A 20,606-nucleotide genomic window follows, 5' to 3' on the forward strand; every position below is an offset into this window, starting at 1 on the left:
TTCATCCCCGTTTTACAGATGAGGGACAGAGAAGTGAAGTGACTTGCCCAAGGTCACACAGCTGGCAAGTGGCGGAGCCGGGATTTGAACCCGTGTCCAAAGCCCGGGCTCTCTCCACCGAGCCACGCGCTAAGCGCTGGGGGAGACGCGAGGTCGTCGGGTCGTCACGGTCCGCATCCCCATTTGACAGATGAGGGAACCGAGGCCCAGGGGTGCGGCGGTCTGCCACGTAGTTAGAATCAGACACTACTGAGGATGACGATGGTATTTGGAAAGCGCTTACTACGGGCCAGGGGCTGTGCTAAGCGTCGGGCACCGTACTGAGCACCTGGATGAGGACAGTACGTGCCGCCTGCCCTCTGGGACCTAAGGCAGAAGGCGCGTCTCTTTCATCATCACGTCGTACTCTCCCGAGCGCTCAGTACGGTGCCCCGCATGAAGTAAGCGCTCAAAAAATGGCGATCGATCTATCAAACCCTCTGAGCCCCATCTGTATCCTGATCACTGTACCGAGCACTTGTAGCAGACGCTTAAAACAGCGCTTGGCACATAGTAGGCGCTTAATAAACGCCGTCCTTATTGATACACACGATCCCCGCCCTCAGCACATAAGCAGTGATATTTATTGAGCGCCTACTGTGGGCCGACCACTCTTCCCAGCCTTTGGGAAGCCCCCCCGTCGATGGTACGGAGGAGCAGGGTGGTCTAGTGGATAAATCGGACGCCTGGGAGTCCGGAGGCCCCGCCGGGTGACCTTGGACGGGTCACTTGACTTGGCTGGGCCTCGGTTCCCTCACCTGTAGAATGGGGATGAAGACCGTGGACCGTGTCCGACTCGATTAGCTCGGGTCCAGCCCGGCGTTCAGTACAGAGCCTGGCCCGTAGTAAGCGCGTAACACGTCCCGTTAAAAAAACGTGAGTAGTCAAAGGGGAGGAGGTGATGGAGGGAGCTGAACCCGCCGTCTACTAAGTAGCCCCCGCCCCCATCCTCCTTACCAGTAAGATAATGGCACCAAAGAAAAAGGCTCTCAGCATCACATCCACGTCCTTGGGGATCTGAACAAAAGTAAGGAAGCAGAAGTATTTACTGAGCGCCCGCTGGGTCGGGACTCTGTACTGAGCGCTTCGGAGAACACGGAACTAGCGGACGCGACCCCTGCCCTCAGGGAGCCGATGATTCACACCCGGTGGTGTTTATCAAGGCTTCGGTGTGCACCTCATCGTAGTAATGATGGTATTTGTGAAGCGCTTACTATGTGCCGAGCACTGTTCTGAGCGCCGGGGGAGATGCGGGGTCATCGGGTTGTCCCCCGTGGGGCTCACGGTCCTCGTCCCCATTCTCCAGATGAGGTCACTGAGGCGCGGAGAAGCGGCTGGCCCGCAGTCACACAGCAGACGGGTGGCGGCGGCGGAATTAGAACCCACGACCTCCGAGTCCCAGGCCTGGGCTCTACCCGCTAAGCCATGCTGCTGTAGCCAACCCACTTTGCTCGTATCCAGTACAGTGCCTGGCATATAGTAAGCACTTACCAAATAGCCTAATTATTATTAGTAGTAATAGTATTAATTTATTCATTATAATGTATAATATATTTATATGTAACGTAACATATAGAATATATTATACTTAATAATATTTATTTATGGTATTTATTATAATATAATATATTTATATATGGTATGTCGCATATAATATATTTAATAACATTCATTTAAGATATAAAATATAATATATTTTTGCAGGAAATATATGTGATATATCATATTATATATTTATTAATGATAATAATAATGGCATTTATTAAGCGCTTGCTATGTGCAAAGCACTGTTCTAAGCACTGGGGAGGTTACAAGGTGATCAGGTGGTCCCACGGGGGGCTCACAGTCTTCATCCCCATCTGACAGAGGAGGGAACTGAGGCCCAGAGAAGTGAAGTGACTTGCCCAAAGTCACCCAGCTGACAGTTGGCAGAGCTGGGATTCGAACCCATGACCTCTGACATTTATTTGTATTTATTTATTTATTTAAGTATTTATTTTACTTGCACATATCTATTCTATTTATTTTATTACCATGTTTTGTTGTCTGTCTCCCCCTTCTAAACTGTGAGCCCGCTGTTGGGTAGGGACCGTCTCTAGATGCTGCCAACTTGGACTTCCCAAGCGCTTAGTACAGTGCTCTGCGCACAGTAAGCGCTCAATAAATACGATTGATTGATTGATTGATTGACTCCAAAGCCCAGGCTCTTTCCACTGAGCCACGCTGCTTCTTATCATCATCATCATCAATCGTATTTATTGAGCGCTTACTATGTGCAGAGCACTGTACTAAGCGCTTGGGAAGTGCAGATTGGCACCATATATTATTACTAAGCGCTGGGGAGCGTCCCACAAAACAGGTTTGGTAGGCCCGCCCTCTGATCCCAGGGAGTTTGCAATCGAAAGGAGGAGACGGGCCTATAAAATAAATAAATTAGGGACGTAAGCGCCGTTCGGCCGAAGGAAAGGGGCAAACGCTACCACAGAGGCGACGCGGAAGGGACGGGGAGGAGAGGAAAGGAGGGCGCAGTCAGGGAAGGCTTCTGGGAGGAGGAGGAGGAGGCGGGAGAGTGATTTCCCCCTTCTAGACTGTGAGCCCACTGTTGGGTAGGGACCGTCTCTATATGATGCTAACTTGGACTTCCCAAGCGCTTAGTACAGTGCTCTGCGCACAGGAAGCGCTCAATAAATACGATTGATGGATCGATTGGCAGATCTGAGGAGGCAGGACGGGGGCGAGAGACGGAGGCCCGGTGAGAAGGCCGGCGCTAGAAGAGGAAAGCGTGTGGGCTGCATCGGAGGAAGAAATTAGGGAAGGGAGGTAGGAGGGCTCAGTACAGCGCCCCGCACGCGGTAAGCGCTCAGTAAATACGACTGAAGGAACGAGGGGGGCGAGGTGACCGCGTGTCTTGAAGCCGACGGTGACGGGCTTCTGTTCGAGGCCGGGGTGGCCGGGCCGCCGCCGCGGGGTCTTGAGGACGGGGGAGACGCGGCCTGAACTGTGAGCCCGCTGGTGGGTAGGGACCGTCCCTATATGTCGCCAATTTGTACTTCCCAAGCGCTCAGTACAGTGCTCTGCGCACGGTAAGCGCTCAGTAAATACGACTGACTGAATGGGAGGCCGGGTTTTCACCGACGTCGGGAAGGCGGGACCGACCGGGTCCGGCGGGCGGGTCGGAAGGGAGAGAGGATTCAGTCGGATTTATTGAGCGCTCACGGGGGGGCAGGGTAAGGAGCTCTGTATTGGACGCGTTCGGTCTGAGATGGCGGCGAGACGGCAGAGGAGGAGAGAGGTCGGGGCTGGGGAGGGAGATCTGGGCGTCCTCCGCATAGAGCTGGGAGTGATATGGAGCGTCTAGAGAAGCAGCGTGGCTCGGTGGAAAGAGCCCGGGCTTTGGAGTCAGAGGTCACGGGTTCGAATCCCGGCTCCGCCCATTGTCGGCTGTGTGACTTTGGGCAAGTCACTTCACTTCTCTGTGCCTCAGTTCCCTCATCTGTCAAGTGGGGATGAAGACTGGGAGCCCCCCAAGGGACAACCTGATCATGTTATAACCCGCCCAGCGCTTAGAACAGTGCTTGGCACATAGTAAGCGCTTAATAAATGCCATTATTATAATATATTGTTATAGCGCATGCAGAGCACTGTACTGAGCGCTTGGATGAGAATCAGTGGTTACGGCCACTGCCCTCCGGGAGCTTCCAGTGTAATAATCGGTAGTATTGGACGCCGACTGTGTGCGGAGCACTGTACTAGGCGCTCGGTGAGCACTTGCAGGAATTAGTGGCCGCAGTCCCTGCTATCAGGAAGCCCCCAGATCTAGCCGGGTGTAGAGAAGCAGCCTGGCCTAGCGGATAGCGCGTCGCGAGGACCTGGGTTCTAATCCTGGCTCCGCCGCTCGTCGGCCGTGTGGCTTTGGGCGAGCCGCTTCGCTTCTCAATTCCTCAGTGACCTCATCTGGAAAATGGGGGTGAAGACCGTGAGCCCCACGGGGGACAACCTGATCACCTTGTATTCCCCCCGGCGCTTAGTTCAGTGCCCGCGCTTAAGGAATACCACCATAATTCGAGAAGCGGCGTGGCTCAGCGGGCTCGGGAGTCAAAGGACCTGGGTTCTAATCCCGGCTCCGCCGCTCGTCTGCCGTGTGGCTTTGGGCGAGCCGCTTCGCTTCTCAGTGCCTCAGTGACCTCATCTGGAAAATGGGGGGGGGGGGGGTGAAGACCGTGAGCCCCACGGGGGGCCACCTGATCGCCTTGTATCCCCCCGCCGGCGCCGAGAACGGTGCCCGGCTTATCGAGCGCCGCTCCTCCGTGCCTCGGTTGCCTCATCTGGAGAACGGGGATGAAGACGGCCGGCGCCACGCGGGACGGCCCGACGACCCTGTAGCCCGGCGCTTAGGACGGCGCCCGGCCGGACGCGTCCCCCCGTCCCTCCCGCGACGCCCCCCCCGGTCACCTCGGCCCCCTTCAGCTCCAGCGCCAGCGTCCCGGCCCGGAAGTAGCTGTCCATGGCGGAGTCGAAGAAGAACTCGGAGAAGGCGACGTAAACCATGCGGTTCTCCTCCTCCACCCGCGGGCTCGCCGCCCGGTTCTCCAGGCTGCCGTTGCCCCGCGTCAAGGGGAAGAAGGCTCCCTGGGGGTACGGAGCGGGGTCAGAGGTGGGGGGCCGCACCGCCCCTCCACCCCCCCCCCGGCCCCCAATCCCGCGCCTCACCCGGAAATCCATGTCCAGGTTGCGGTTGGAGCACACGGGATCCCGCAGCAGGGAATAATCGATCCCCACGTGGTCGTCCACGGCGCCGCGAACTGGGAGGGGGCGGAATCGGGCGGGAATTCCCCCCCCGCCCCCCCCCACAAGGAACCCGGGAGGCCGATCCGGTAGATCCCGGCTCCCCCGTCCGGGACCCGGGCATTCCCGCCCGTTCCCCGCCCCGACTCACCGGGGATGGTTTCCAGCATGGAGTTGAGCAAGACCATGCCCGCGTGGTGGAGCGCCGGGCAGATCTGCGGGGAAAACCCGGCGTCAGCGCCAACCCGGTGCCCGCGACCCCCATCCCGGGCCCACCGCCCCGGCCGGCACCTGCTGGTTGAGGAGGAAACGCATTCCCGACGTGATGAAGCTGGACAGGATCTCGTAGACCTTCCTGGGGAGGGAAGAGGGAGAATCCATCAGCCCCCACCGTCCGGATTCTTCAAGGGAGGAATCGCCGGGCTAACAATAGAGCAATATCGCAGTCGCGTTCCCTGCCCGCAACGGGCTGACGGTCTAGACGGGGAGACGGAAACCAATAGAAGGGAATAAGTGAGGGAAGGGGACGGGAGTGATGCGGAAGGGAGCCGGAGAAGAGGACAACGAGGCCCGGTCAGGGAAGACCTCTCGGAGGAAGAGGTGGGCCTTCCCTAAGGCCTGTCTGGGGGGTTTGAGGGAGGGAGGGCCGTGGGCGAGAGAGATGAGACGGAGGCCCGGCGAGAAGGTTGGCGTGAGGGGGCGAAGCGCGCCGGCCGGGCTGTAGTAGACGATCGAGGGGGCGAGGGCACGGACGGCTTCAAACCCGACGCTTGACGAGTCTCCGTCTGACGAGGAGGCGGACGGGCGACCGCTGGAGTTTTTGGAGGGTGGGAGGAAACACGTCCTAAATGCTTCCATAGAAAAACGGTCGGCGAGGAGGCCCGTGGGACCATCCAGGTGGGAGAGGAGAAGCGAGGGAGGGCCCTGGCAGGGGCTCACCGGTACGTCCCCCCGAAGCCGGTGTGCATCTTGGCGACGTGGGCCTTGCAGGAGACGTTGGCCACCCGGATGCGCCCCTCGGGGTCCCTGGCCAGGTGCAGGGCCGTGCGGATGTTCACCCCCTCGGCGGACGCGTTCACGTGGCCCCCGTCGTAGCTGCGGACGCGGAGGGTGGGCTCTGCCGGGCGCCGGCTCCGACGCCCGGCCTGCTCCCCGTCTGGGCTTGCCTTGCTCTTCCTCCTCCTCGTCTCCCTTCTCCGTCCATCCTCCCCACCGACCGTCCCCAGCCTCCTCCTAATCTCCCTTCCCCGTCCTTCCTCCCCACCGACCGTTCCCGGCCTCCTCCTCGTCTCCCTTCCCCGTCCATCCTCCCCATCGGTCACTCCCGGCCTCTTCTCTGCTTTTTTTCCCTGTCCATCCTCCCCATCAACCATCCCCAGCCTCTTTCTCATCTCCCTTCCCCGTCTATCCTCCCCACCAACCGTCCCCAGCCTCCTCCTCATCTCCCTTCCCCGTCCATCCTCCCCACCAACCATCCCCAGCCTCCTTCTCGTCTCCCTTCCCCGTCCATCCTCCCCACCAACCATCCCCAGCCTCCTTCTCGTCTCCCCCATCCATCCTCCCCACCAACCGTCCCCAACCTCCTCCTTGTCTCCCTTCCCCATCACCCTCCCCACCAACCGTCCTCAGCCTCCTCCCTGTCCGTCCTCCCCACCAACTGTCCTAGGCCTCCTCCCCGCCTCCCTTCCCTGCCCATCCTCCCCACCGACCATCCCCAGCCGCCTCCTTGTTTCCCTTCCCCATCCATCTTCCCCACCAACCGTCCCCAGGCCCTTCTCGTCTCCCTTCCCCGTCCATCCTCCCCACCGACCATCCCCAGCCTCCTTCTCGTCTCCCTTCCCTGTCCATCCTCCCCACCGACCATCCCCAGCCTCCTTCTCGTCTCCCTTCCCCGTCCATCCTCCCCACCAACCATCATGCCCAACCTCCTTCTCGTCTCCCTTCCCCATCCATCCTCCCCACCAACCGTCCTCAGCCTCCTCCCTGTCTCCGTTCCCCATCCATCCTCCCCACCAACTGTCCAAGGCCTCCTCCCCGCCTCCCTTCCCTGCCCATCCTCCCCACCGACCATCCCCAGCCGCCTCCTTGTTTCCCTTCCCCATCCATCTTCCCCACCAACCGTCCCCAGGCCCTTCTCGTCTCCCTTCCCCGTCCGTCCTCCCCACCGACCGTCCCCAACCTCCTTCTTGTCTCCCTTCCCTACCCATCCTCCCCAGCAACCGTCCCCAGCCTCCTCGTCTCCCTTCCCCATCCATCCTCCCCTTTCCCATCCACCCTCCCCACCAACCATCCCCAACCTCCCCGTCCATCCTCCCCACCAACCATGCCCAGCCTCCTTCTCGTTTCCCTTCCCCGTCCATCCTCCCCACCAACCGTCCCCGGCCTCTTCCCTGACTCTCCTTGCCCGTCCATCCGCCCCACCGACCGCCCCCAACCTCCTCCTCGTCTCCCTCGCCCGTCCATCCTCCCCGCCATCCGTCCGCGGCCTCCCTTCGCCGTCCATCCTTCCCACCGACCACTTGCGGCCTCCTCCCCGCCTCCCTTCCCCGTCCGGCCTCCCCACCGGCGGTCCCCGGCCTCCTCTCCCCGCGGGCCTCACAAGAACCAGTAGAGTAGCTTCCTGTGGAAGCCGAGGCGGATGGAGGCGTTGTGGATGTGCAGGGCCAGGCTCCGCGGGGGCTGGAAGCTCAGCTCCGATTCCGTCACCTGCAGCTGTTCCACCTTCACGCTGCAGCGGAGGGACGGGCGGGCCGGGAGCTCGGACACCGGGGACCACCCCCGAGCCCCCCAGAATCTGCGGGGCTCCCCGCCGGCCATCCCCCCTCACCCTGGGCCTCCTCCGGCCCGTAGATCGGCTCCGCTCGCCACGTTGGACTCTCTCACGCATTCGGTACGTAATAATCATCATCAAGCGGATGACAGTAGGCGCTCAATAAATACGATTGAATGAATGAATAATAATCGTAAGAACCAAGCACTGCTCATAGCGCTGGGGTAGCTACAAGCTACATAGGAAAACCGCGTGGCTCAGCGGAAAGAGCCCGGGCTTTGGAGTCAGAGGTCACGGGTTCAAATCGCCGCTCCCCCAACTGTCAGCTGCGGGACTTTGGGCAAGTCACTTCTCTGGGCCTCAGTTCCCTCATCTGTAACATGGGGATTAAGGCTGCGGGCCCACCTGATCACCTTGTAACCTCCCCGGCGCTTAGAACGGCGCTTTGCACGTAGGAAGCGCTTAATAAACGCCATCGTTATTATTAAGTTAATCAGGTCGGACACGGTCCCCGTGGGGCTCACGGTCTTCATCCCCATTTTCCGGAGGAGGGAAGTGAGGCCCAGAGATGTGAAGTGACTCGCCCGAGGTCACCCAGCAGGCAGGGGGCGGAGCCGGGATTAGAACCCAGATCCTCCTGGCTGTCGGGCCCGGGCTGCGATCACTCAAGCCGTGCCGCTTCCCTACAGTGCTCGGCACGCAAGAGCTGCTCAATAAATCATCATCAATCGTATTTATTGAGCGCTTACTATGTGCAGAGCACTGTACTAAGCGCTTGGGAAGTACAAATGGGCAACATATAGAGACGGCCCCTACCCAACAGTGGGCTCACAGTCTAAAAGTCTAAATACTCTTCAGTGGTTTTCTCTAATGATATTTAGACACTTATGAGGTGCCAGCCACTGTACTAAGCGCTGGAGCTGGGAATGTGTCTGTTTATTGTTATATTGGACTCTCCCAAGCGCTTAGTACAGTGCTCTGCACACAGTAAGCGCTCAATAAATACGATTGATTGAACGAATACAGCCCACGTGGGGCTCACGGTCTTAATCCCCCTTTTACGAATGAGGTAACTGAGCAACACATGTGACTCGATGGCAAGGATAATAATAATAATAATAATAATGGTATTTGTCAAGCGCTTACTATGTGCCAAGCACTGTTTTAAGCACTGATCACGTCCACCCCCTCTGTTGTACCTTCCCAAACACTTATTTGGCGTAGGGGAGCGGAAAGAGCCCGGGGCCGGGAGTCAGAGGCCTGGGTTCTAATCCCGATTTAGCCCCTTGCTTGCTGTGTGACCTCGGGCACGTCGCTTGCCTTCTCTGGGCCTCACTTCCCTCGTCTTTCAAATGGGGATCATCATCATCAATCGTATTTATTGAGCGCTTACTGTGTGCAGAGCACTGGACTAAGCGCTTGGGAAGTACAAGTTGGCAACATCTAGAGACGGTCCCTACCCAACAGTGGGCTCACAGTCTAAAAGGGGGAGACAGAGAACAAAACCAAACATACTAACAAAATAAAGTAAATAGAATAGATAGGTACAAGTAGAATAAATAAATAGAGTAATAAATATGTACAAACATCTATCCATATATCCAGGTGCTGTGGGGAAGGGAAGGAGGTAAGATGGGGGGGATGGAGAGGGGGACGAGGGGGAGAGGAAGGAAGTGGATAAGAAGGAAGGATAAGACTGTGAGCCCCACATGGGACAACCTGATCACCTTGTAACCACCCCAGCGCTTAGAACAGTGCTTTGCACATAGTAAGCGCTTAATAAACACCATCATAATTATTAGAGTGTTTGTCAAGTCCCTAAAATCTCCCCTGCTCCTCTCCAGGCCCTTCCTCCTTCTGCCCCTCCTTCGTCTACCAATCAACCTACGCGATCAACCTGGACTTCCCCAGCGCTTAGTCCAGTGCTCTGCACACAGTAAGCGCTCAATAAATACGACCGATCGATTGATTGATCTCTGCCATCTTTCCCAGCAGTCTCTCTAGAGGAGATCTCCCGCCTTCTCTCAAAATCCACCTCCTCCACCGCCGCCCCCGCACCCCTTCCTTCGCCCTTCAACAAAACTCTTGCCCCCTCCTCTTTCCCGGGAGTCTGTTAAGCGCTTAGTACAGTACTCCATTAAGCGCTTAGTACAGTGCTCTGCACACAGTAAGCGCTCAATAAATACGATTGATTGATTGATTGATTGATTGATTGATTTCCCGCCCTGACCGCCATCTTCAACCGCTGGCTCTCCGAACGGTTCCCTCCTCCCCGCCGCTTTCAACCAGGCCCGCGTCCCCCCTAACCTAAAAAGACCCTCCCTGGACCCCGGATCCCCCCGGTTCCGGCCCCGTTTCCCCCTCCCCTCCCTCTCCAGACTCCGGGAGCGACTCGTCCACACCCGCCGCCTCGAATTCCTCTCCTCCGACCCTCCCTCGGCCCCACGGAAACCGTCCCCTCGAAGGTGACCGACGATCCCCTTCTTGCCAAATCCAACAGCCTCCACTCCATCCGAATCCTCCTTGGCCTTTGACGCTTTGGCCCCGACCCCGGAAACGTTATCCAATCCCGGCTTCGCCGATTCCGTCCTCTCCCGATCCCCCTCTCGTCTCTCCGGCCGCTCATTCTCCGTCATCTTCACGGCCTCCTCCTCTCCCTCTCACCCCGTAACCGTGGGGGGGATCCCTCCAAGTCCAATTCTGGATCCCCGTCTCTTCTCCATTTCCCCCCGCTCCCTCGGAGAACTCATTCGCTCCCCTGGCTTCGACTCCCACCTCTCTGCGGAGGATTCCCAGATCTCCCTCTCCGGCCCTGATCTCTCTCTCATCTCCCGCCTTCGGGACGTCGCTACTCGGATGTCCTCCCGTCCCTCAAGCTTAAGGCGTCCAAAACAGAGCTCCTCATCTTCCCCGCCCCCAACTCCGTCCTTCCCCTGACTTCCTCATCCGAACCGCTATCGCGTTAATCCGATCCCTCGTCCTCTCCCGCCCGGATGACCGCGTCGGCCTCCTCGCCGACCTCCCGGCCTCCCGTCTCTTTCCCGCTCCGGTCCGGACTTCCCTCTGCGGGCTTCAGACATCCTCCCTCTCGGTATCTGACAGACAGTTCCTTCGTTCGTCCATTCGATCGTATCTGCGGAGCGCTTACTGCGTGCGGAGCACTGTACTAAGCGCCTGGACAATCCAATTCAGCAATAGAGACGATCCCCGGCCCACACCGTGTTTACAGTCTAGAAGACGACGACTCTCCCCGCCTTCAAAGCCTCATTGAAGGCCCACCTCTTCCAAGAGGCCTTCCCAGCCCAAGCGCTTAGTACAGAGCTCTGCGCCCAATAAGCTCTAGTTCAATAGGGTTGATTGAATTCATTCACTGTGAGCCCACTGTTGGGTAGGGACCGTCTCTATATGTTGCCAACTTGTACTTCCCAAGCGCTTAGTACAGTGCTCTGCACACAGTAAGCGCTCAATAAATACGATTGATGATGACTCAATCATTCGATCGTATTTATGGAGCGCTTACTGTGTGCAGAGCACTGTATTAAGCGCTTGGGAAGTACGGAGAGTAGAGAAGCAGCGCGGCTCAGTGGAAAGAGCCCGGGCTTTGGAGTCAGGGGTCATGGGTTCGAGTCCCAGCTCTGCCAACTGTCAGCTGTGTGACTTCGGGCAAGTCACTTTGCTTCTCTGGGCCTCAGTTCCCTCATCTGTAAAATGGGGATTAAGACCGTGAGCCCCCTGTGGGACAACCTGATCTCCTTGTAACCTCCCCAGCGCTTAGAACAGTGCTTTGCACATAGTAAGCGCTTAATAAACGCCATCCTTAAGTGCTTAGCAAATACTGCTATTTCTTAGTACGATGCTCAGTAAACACCGTCGATGATCGACTGAGCTCTGCTCCAGCCGATCTGGACTGAAAGCCCGCTGTGGGCAGGGATTGTCGTCTCTATTGGTGAACTGTACTTTCCAAGCGCTTACTACAGTGCTCCGCACGCGGTAAGCGCTCAGTAAATCTGATCGAATTGACAGAGAAGCAGCGTGGCTCAGGGGCAAGAGTCAGAAGTCATGGGTTCGAATCCCGCCTCCGCCGTTTATCAGCTGTGTGACTTTGGGCAAGTCACTTCACTTCTCTGGGCCTCAGTTGCCTCAACTGTAAATTGGGGATTACTACTGATGATGATGATGATGATGGCAGCATTTGTTAAGCGCTTACTATGTGCCAAGCACCGTCCTAAGCACTGGGGGGGATACAAGGTGATCGGGTTGTCCCCTGTGGGGCTCACGGCCTTCATCCCCATTTGACAGATGAGGTCACTGAGGCCCCACGTGGGACAACCTGATGACCTTGTATCTCCCCCAGCGCTTAGAAAAGTGCTGGGCATTCATTTGTTCATTCAATCATATTTATTGAGCGCTTACTGTGTGCAGAGCACTGGACTAAGCGCTTGGGAAGGACACTTTGGGGTCTAGCGATAATAATAATAATAATGGCATTTATTAAGCGCTTACTATGTGCAAAGCACTGTTCTAAGCGCTGGCGGGATACAAGGTGATGAGGTGGTCCCACGTGGGGCTCACGGTCTTCATCCCCATTTTACAGATGAGGGAACTGAGGCACAGAGAAGTGAAGTGACTTGCCCAAAGTCACACAGCTGACAAGTGGCGGAGCCGGGATTTGAACCCATGACCTCTGACTCCAAAGCCCGGGCTCTTTCCCACTGAGCCACGCTGCTTCTCACGCGATGCCTCCAGTAAATATTATTAGATTACTAGGTGGAAGAGGGTGGGTTTCCCTTGCTAACATCCACATTATCACCTGTATATATGTTTGTACAGCTATTTATTACTCTATTATTTTCCTTGTCCATATTTCCTATTCTATTTATTTTGTTAATGCTGCGCATCTAGCTTTACTTCTATTTATTCTGACGACTTGACCCCCGTCCGCATGTTTTGTTTCGTCGTCCGTCTCCCCCTTCTAGACTGTGAGCCCGCTGTGGGGTAGGGACCGTCTCTAGATGTTGCCGACTTGAACTTCCCGAGCGCTTAGTACAGTGCTCTGCACACAGTAAGCGCTCAATAAATACGATTGAATGAGTGAACGAACCTAGAGAGACGGTCCCTCCCCGACAACATCCCATCTGGGTCGTACCTGTCCTTAAGCGCTTAGTACAGCGCTCTGCACACGGTAAGCGCTCAATAAATACGATTGATTGATTGATTGACAACGGCCTAGAAGGGGGAGAGTAGTTAACGGATACCATCATTCTTATTACTAATCCCCATTTGTATCTACCCCAGCGCTTAGCACAGCGCTAGTAAGCGCTTAACCAATACCGTTATTATTATTGTACTGTACTAAGTCCAGTGCGCTCAGTCCAGTGCTCAAGCGCTTAGTCCGGTGCTCTGCACGCAGTAAGCGCTCAATCGATACGATTGATTGATTGATTGATGATTATTATTGAATGAGCGGGTGCAGAGGGGGGATGGAGCTGTGCCCCCCGGGGCCCGTGACCCCGGGCTCCGTGCCCCCGGCCCCCGTGACCTCCGCCCCCGTGACCCCCGGCTCACTCAGTGATGTTGTAATAGAAGTTTCTGTCTCCGCCGCGCAGGTCCGGGATGTGGATGTGCATGAGCTCCTGCTCCAGGAACCGCAGCCCCTCCTGCTTCACTGCGGCGCCGGCGGACGGACGGACGGACGGACGGACGGACGGACGGACGGATGGACGGACGGACCCTCAGACCCCCGGGACCCCCGGACACCCCCGACCCGACGCCCCCCACTCCAGCTCTGGGGGGGAGGGCGGGAGCTTAAGCAGCGCCCCCTTAACTGGAGGGATTCCCCCTGCTGACGTCATCCCTTCCTGGGGGCGCCCCCTGCTGGTGCCCCCTTTACCGGCAGCGCCCCCTGCTGGCAGCACCCCATAATGGTGGGATTTCCCCCTGCTGACGTCATCCCTTCCTGGGGGCGCCCCCTGCTGGTGCCCCCTTTACCTGCAGCGCCCCCTACTGGCAGCACCCCCTTAGGGGCGGGATTGCCCCTGCTGACGTCCTCCCTTCCTAGTGGCACCCCCTGCTGGTGCCCCCTTTACCGGCAGCGCCCCCTGCTGGCGGCACCCCCTTACTGGTGGGATTTCCCCCTGCTGACGTCCTCCCTCCCGGGGGGCGCCCCCTGCTGGTGCCCCCTTTACCGGCAGCGCCCCCTGCTGGCGGCGCCCCCTTAACTGGTGGGATTTCCCCCTGCTGACGTCCTCCCTTCCTGGTGGCGCCCCCTGCTGGTGCCCCCTTTACCAGCAGCGCCCCCTGCTGGCAGCACCCCCTTAAGGGCGGGATTGCCCCTGCTGACGTCCTCCCTTCCTAGTGGCGCCCCCTGCTGGTGCCCCCTTTACCGGCAGCACCCCCTACTGGCAGCACCCCCTTAAGGGCGGGATTGCCCCTGCTGACGTCCTCCCTTCCTAGTGGCGCCCCCTGCTGGTGCCCCCTTTACTGGCAGCGCCCCCTGCTGGAGGCACCCCCTTACTGGTGGGATTTCCCCCTGCTGACGTCCTCCCTTCCTGGTGGCGCCCCCTGCTGGTGCCCCCTTTACCTGCAGCGCCCTCTACTGGCAGCACCCCTTAATGGTGGGATTCCCCCTGCTGACGTCCTCCCTCCCTGGGGGCACCCCCTGCTGGTGCCCCCTTTCCCGGCAGCGCCCCCTGCTGGTGGCGCCCCCTTACTGGTGGGATTCCCTCTGCTGACGTCCTCCCTTCCTGGGGGCGCCCCCTGCTGGTGCCCCCTTCACCTGCAGCGCCCCCTGCTGGCAGCACCCCCTTAATGGCGGGATTGCCCCTGCTGACGTCCTCCCTTCCTAGTGGCGCCCCCTGCTGGTGCCCCCTTTACCGGCAGCGCCCCCTGCTGGCAGCGCCCACCTAACTGGTGGGATTCCCCCTGCTGACGTCCTCCCTTCCTGGGGGCGCCCCATGCTGGTGCCCCCTTTACCGGCAGCGCCCTCTACTGGCAGCACCCCCTGAATGGTGGGTTTGTCCCTGCTGACGTCTTCCTTCCCTGGGGGCGCCCCCTGCTGGTGCCCCCTTTACCGGCAGCGCCCCCTGCTGGCAGCACCCCCTTAATGGCGGGATTGCCCCTGCTGATGCCCTCCCTTCCTGGTGGCGCCCCCTGCTGGCACCCCCCTTTACCTGCACTGCCCTTTACTGGCAGCACCCCCTTACTGGTGGGATTCCCCCTGCTGACGTCCTCCCTTCCTGGGGGCGCCCCCTGCTGGCGCCCCCTTTACCGGCAGCTCCCTCTACTGGCAGCACCCCCTTAAGGGCGGGATTCCTCCTGCTGACGCCCCCCCTTCCTAGTGGCGCCCCCTGCTGGTGCCCCCTTTACCAGCAGCGCCCCCTGCTGGCGGCACCCCATAATGGTGGGATTTCCCCCCGCTGACGTCATCCCTTCCTGGGGGCGCCCCCTGCTGGTGCCCCCTTTACCGGCAGCGCCCCCTGCTGGTGGCACCCCCTTACTGGTGGGATTCCCTCTGCTGACGTCATCCCTTCCTGGGAGCACCCCCTGCTGGTGCCCCCTTTACCGGCAGCGCCGCCTGCTGGCAGCACCCCCTTAAGGGCGGGATTGCCCCTGCTGACGTCCTCCCTTCCTAGTGGCGCCCCCTGCCGGTGCCCCTTTTACCGACTGCGCCCCCTGCCGGCGGCAGCACCCCCTTCCTGGAGGGATTCCCCCGCTGACGTCATCCTTTACCGGCGGCGCCCCCTGCTGGTGGCAGCACCCCGTTCCCCCCCCCCCCCACGACGCCCCCTACCGGTGCGCGCTTTTCCGGCAGCGCCCCTCGCCGGCCCCCTATCGATCCCCCCCCTACCGATCGATCGATCTATCGATCCCCCGCCCCCCCGATGTCTCCCCCGGGGCTCACCCAGCTCCAGGGCCTTGGAGGTGACGCGGATCTTGCAGGCGGGGGGCTCCGCCCGGACGGCCGGGGCCAGCGCCGCCAGCAGAAGGAGCAGCACCGGCACCGGCACCGGCACCGGGACCGGCACCGGGACCGGGAGCCCCTGGGCTGCCATCCTCCCGAGACGGAACCAAACACCTCGGGGCTGAGGGGCTGAGGGCGCAGAAACGGGGGCCGGGCCGGGGGGATCAGGAGAGGGGGGGCCGGGGGTCAGGGGGCCCTCAGGGCCTAGGGACTCTCGGGGTTCAGGGGTCTGAGGGAGGTGGGGCTGGGCCTGGGGGTGCCCAGGGTCGGATTTGGGGGTCTGGGGGCGGTGGGAGGGAGGCTTAGGGTCAGGGGACCCTCAGGGCCTAGGGACTCTCGGGGTTCAGGGGTCTGAGGGAGGTGGGGCTGGGCCTGGGGGTGCCCAGGGTCGGATTTGGGGGTCTGGGGGCGGTGGGAGGGAGGCTTGGGGTCAGGGGGCCCTCAGGGCCTAGGGGCTCTCGGGGTTCAGGGGTCTGGGGGCGGTGGGAGGGAGGCTTGGGGTCAAGGGGCCCTCAGGGGCTAGGGACTCTCATCATCAATCGTATTTATTGAGCGCTTACTGGGTGCAGAGCACTGTACTAAGCGCTTGGGAAGTACAAGTTGGCAACATCTAGAGACAGTCCCTACCCAACAGTGGGCTCACAGTCTAAAAGACTCTCGGGGTTCAGGGGTCTGGGGGAGGTGGGGCTGGGCCTGGGGGTGCCGACGGTCGGATTTGGGGGTCTGGGGGCGGTGGGAGGGAGGCTTGGGGTCAGAGGGCCCTCAGGGCCTAGGGATTCTCGGGGTTCAGGGGTCTGGGGGCGGTGGGGCTGGGCCTGGGGGTGCTGACAGGCGGGTTTTGGGGTCTGGGGGCGGTGGGGGGGAGGCTTGGGGTCAGGGGACCCTCAGGGCCTAGGGACTCTCGGGGTCTGGGGGAGGTGGGGCTGGGCCTGGGGGTGCCGAGGGTCGGATTTGGGGGTCTCGGGGTGGTGGGAGGGAGTCTTGGGGTCAGGGGACCCTCAGGGGCTAGGGACTCTCGGGGTTCAGGGGTCTGGGGGCGGAGGGGCTGGGCCTGGGGGTGCCGACAGGCGGGTTTTGGAGTCTGGGGGCGGTGGGAGGGAGCCTTGGGGTCAGGGGACCCTCAGGGCCTAGGGATTCTCGGGGTTCAGGGGTCTGGGGGTTGGTGGGGCTGGGCCTGGGGGTGCCCAGGGTCGGATTTGGGGGTCTGGGGGCTCTCGGGGGTTGGAGTTGGAGGGTCTGGGGGCGGCGGGGGTCACTGGGGGGTCGGGGCCATGGAATTGGGGGGCGCCGGGGGTCTGGGGTCCCTGCCCCGCTCCAGGGCAGACAGACTCGTGGCGGGCTCCAGGGACCCCGAGGGGAGAGGGAGGGAGGGGGACACCGGGGGTCCCCCCGGGCCCGGACAGGGGGCTGGCGGCCCGCTGCTGGGGTGGGACCGTCTCCACAGGTTGCCAACTTGGACTTCCCAAGCGTTTAGTACAGTGCTCTGCACACAGGAAGCGCCCAATCAATACGATTGAATGAATGAATGAATGAATGAATGAATGAATGAATGAATGGGGGTCGCGGGGGATGGGAGGGAGGGAGGGGGGAAGGCCGGGGGTCGCGGGAGCCCAATAGGGGGGACAAATCGTAGACGAGCGCTTGGCACAGTGTGAGCGCTTAACCAATACCATCAATCGGTATTCAATCGGGGGGTCGCGGGAGTCCAGGGGTCCGGCGACTCCAACGTGGGGGAGGAATCTGGGGGTCGCGGGGGGGTGGGAGAGGAGGAGGGAGAGCCTGGGGGTCGCGGGATTCCGGGGTCCGGCCGTCCAAAGTGGGGGACGAAGCTTAGTAGAGCGCTTGGCACAGAGTTAGCGCTTCACAAGTTCCCTCGTTGGTATTCAAGCTGGGGGAGGGGGATTCCGGGGTGGGGAAGGATTTGGGGGTCCTTGAGGGTCCGGGGGTCGCGGGAGCCCAGGGGTCCAATTTGGGGGAGACAAATGGGGGTCGAGGGGGATGGGAGGGAGGAAGGGAAGCCGGGGGTCCAATTTGGGGGAGACAAATGGGGGTCGAGGGGGGTGGGAGGGAGGAAGGGAAGCCGGGGGTCGTGGGAGTCCAGGGGGTCCAATTTGGGGGAGACATCTGGGGGTCTCGGGGAATGGGAGGGAGGAAGGGAAGCCGGGGGTCGTGGGAGTCCAGGGGTCCAATTTGGGGGAGACAAATGGGGGGTCGCGGCGGGTGGGAGGGAGGAAGGGAAGCCGGGGGTCGTGGGAGTCCAGGGGTCCAATTTGGGGGAGACAAATGGGGGTCGAGGGGGATGGGAGGGAGGAAGGGAAGCCGGGGGTCGCGGGAGCCCCAGGGGTCCAATTTGGGGGAGACAAATGGGGGTCGAGGGGGATGGGAGGGAGGAAGGGAAGCCGGGGGTCGTGGGAGTCCGGGGGTCCAATTTGGGGGAGACAAATGGGGGTCCCGGGGGGTGGGAGGGAGGAAGGGAAGCCGGGGGTCGCGGGAGTCCAGGGGGTCCAATTTGGGGGAGACAAATGGGGGTCGCGGGAGTCCAGGGGTCCAATTTGGGGGGACATCTGGGGGTCGCGGGAGTCCAGGGGCCTAATGTTGGGGGAGACATCTGGGGGTCGCGGGAGTCCAGGGGTCCAATTTGGGGGAGACATCCGGGGGTCGCGGCGGGTGGGAGGGAGGAAGGGAAGCCGGGGGTCGCGGGGAGAAACTGGGGGGGGGGTCGGGGGGGGGTCCTCCCACTCCAATCTGGGGGGGGGGCACTCACGCGTGCGGCTGTCGGCGGGAGAGGGAGGAGACTGTGGCGAGCGGGCCCGACGGGGCCGCTTTATAGCGGGGTGGGGGGCCGGGCCCAACGGGACCCTCCTCCCCTCTTGGGGTGCAGGGGGGGCGGGGGAGGGGGGCTCTAAGGAGGCCGGGCTGGGGGGGGACGACCCCCCAAAAGCAGCCCCCCCTCCCCCCCCGGCCTGCCCCATCCTCCTTGCATCCTCCTTTCATTTCATTTGTAGACTGGGTAGGAACTATGTTGCCAACTTGGACTTCCCAAGCGCTCAGTCCGGTGCTCCGCACCCGGTAAGCGCTCAGTAAGTACGATTGATTGATTGATTGTATTTGTTGAGCGCTTATTGTGTGCGGAGCACTGTACTAAGCGCTTGGGAAGTCCAAGTTGGCAACATAGACAGTCCCTACCCACCAGTGGGCTCACAGGCTAGAAGGGGGAGACAGACAACAAAACCAAACATATTAACAAAATAAAAGAAATAGAATCAATACGTACAAATAAAATAAACACATAGAGTGATAAATACGTACAAACAGTGCTTAAGCGGATGGGGGAGACCATTCATTCAATCGTATTTATTGAGCGCTTACTGTGTGCCCAGCACTGTACTAAGCGCTTGGGAAGTACAAGTTAGCGATCAATCAATCAATCGTATTTATTGAGCGCTTACTGTGTGCCCAGCACTGTTCTAAGCGCTTGGGAAGTCCAAGTTAGCAATCAATCAATCAATCGTATTTATTGAGCGCTTACTGTGTGCACAGCACTGTGCTAAGCGCTTGGGAAGTCCAAGTTAGCAATTAATCAATCAATCGTATTTATTGAGCGCTTACTGTGTGCAGAGCACTGGTTCTAAGAGCTTGGGAAGTACAAGTTAGCAATCAATCAATCAATCGTATTTATTGAGCGCTTACTGTGTGCCCAGCACTGTACTAAGCGCTTGGGAAGTCCAAGTTAGCAATCAATCAATCAGTCGTATTTATTGAGCGCTTACTGTGTGCCCAGCACTGTTCTAAGCGCTTGGGAAGTACAAGTTAGCAATCAATCAATCAATCGTATTTATTGAGCGCTTACTGTGTGCAGAGCACTGGACTAAGCGCTTGGGAAGTACAAGTTAGCAATCAATCAATCAATCGTATTTATTGAGCGCTTACTGTGTGCACAGCACTGTACTAAGCGCTTGGGAAGTCCAAGTTGGCAACATCTAGAGACAGTCCCTACCCAACAGCAGGCTCGCAGTCTAGAAGGGGGAGACAGGCGACAAAACCAAACATATAAACCGCTCACAGTCCTCATCCCCATTTGACAGATGAGAGAACTGAGGCCCAGAGAAGTGGAGTGACCTGCCGAGAGCAGTGGTCACAGCCTTCGCTTGAGCCTCTGGATAATAATAATAATAATAATGATGGCATTTATTAAGCGCTTACCATGTGCACTGTTCTAAGCGCTGGGGAGGTTACAAGGTGATCAGGTTGTCCCACGTGGGGCTCCCAGTCTTCATCCCCATTTGACAGGTGAGGTCACTGAGGCCCAGAGAAGTGAAGTGACTTGCCCAAAGTCACACAGCGGACAATTGGCGGAGTCGGGATTCGAACCCATGACCTCTGACTCCAAAGCCCGGGCTCTTCCCACTGAGCCACGCTGGATGGGAGCAGAGCGCTGTGCTAAGCGCTCCGGAGAGGCCGGGGGAGATGGGAAACGCGATAGAGCGGTGGCGGGCACAGAGTAAGCGCTTAACGAATACCATCATCATAATAAAAATGGTATTTGTTAAGCGCTTACTATGTGCAAAGCACTGTTCTAAGCACTGGGGGGATACAAGGTCATCAGGTTGTCCCACGTGGGACTCACAGTCTTCATCCCCATTTCACAGATGAGGTCACTGAGGCCCAGAGAAGTTAGGTGATTCGCCCAAAGCCACACAGCTGACAATTGGCGGAGCCGGGATTTGAACCCATGACCTCTGACTCCCAAGCCCGGGCTCTTTCCGCTGAGCCACGCTGCTTCTCATAATGATAATGAGGGTAACTGTTAATTAATTATGGTATTATTTAAGCGCTTATGATGTGCCAAATGCTGTTCTAAGCGCTGGGGTAGATACAAGGTAATAATAATAACGATGGCATCTGTTAAGCGCTTACTATGGGCACAGAGTAAGCGCTTAACAAGTACCATCATTATAGTAATAATAATGATAATGAGGGTATCTGTTAATTAATTATGGTATTTTTTAAGTGCTTACTACATGCCAAGCACTGTTCTAAGCGCTGGGGTAA

At 59.2% G+C, this 20,606-nt stretch overlaps 2 protein-coding genes across 2 annotated transcripts in view; both read right to left on the reverse strand.

Annotated features, from left to right (window-relative positions):
• LOC119931350 (phospholipid transfer protein) overlaps nt 1–18,369 on the reverse strand; it is a 19,855-nt gene extending 1,486 nt beyond the window's left edge. The window contains exons 1-10 of the mRNA XM_038749967.1: nt 18,319–18,369; nt 15,495–15,683; nt 13,160–13,259; nt 7,424–7,552; nt 5,764–5,919; nt 5,116–5,179; nt 4,976–5,039; nt 4,750–4,841; nt 4,492–4,668; nt 997–1,056 (exon numbers count right to left, since the gene is read on the reverse strand). Coding sequence (XP_038605895.1) covers nt 997–1,056; nt 4,492–4,668; nt 4,750–4,841; nt 4,976–5,039; nt 5,116–5,179; nt 5,764–5,919; nt 7,424–7,552; nt 13,160–13,259; nt 15,495–15,645 — 993 coding nt within the window. The 5' untranslated portion in view covers nt 15,646–15,683; nt 18,319–18,369. The remainder of the gene's footprint in view (nt 1–996; nt 1,057–4,491; nt 4,669–4,749; nt 4,842–4,975; nt 5,040–5,115; nt 5,180–5,763; nt 5,920–7,423; nt 7,553–13,159; nt 13,260–15,494; nt 15,684–18,318) is intronic.
• The window catches only part of LOC119931410 (proteoglycan 4-like), a 24,036-nt gene continuing 19,188 nt past the window's right edge, over nt 15,759–20,606 (reverse strand). Inside the window, exons 3-7 of the mRNA XM_038750053.1 lie at nt 18,319–18,423; nt 16,620–16,809; nt 16,262–16,399; nt 15,927–16,027; nt 15,759–15,834 (exon numbers count right to left, since the gene is read on the reverse strand). Coding sequence (XP_038605981.1) covers nt 15,759–15,834; nt 15,927–16,027; nt 16,262–16,399; nt 16,620–16,809; nt 18,319–18,423 — 610 coding nt within the window. The remainder of the gene's footprint in view (nt 15,835–15,926; nt 16,028–16,261; nt 16,400–16,619; nt 16,810–18,318; nt 18,424–20,606) is intronic.

This window comes from Tachyglossus aculeatus, chromosome 8 (genome assembly GCF_015852505.1).
Source record: "Tachyglossus aculeatus isolate mTacAcu1 chromosome 8, mTacAcu1.pri, whole genome shotgun sequence".
NCBI lineage: Eukaryota > Metazoa > Chordata > Mammalia > Monotremata > Tachyglossidae > Tachyglossus > Tachyglossus aculeatus.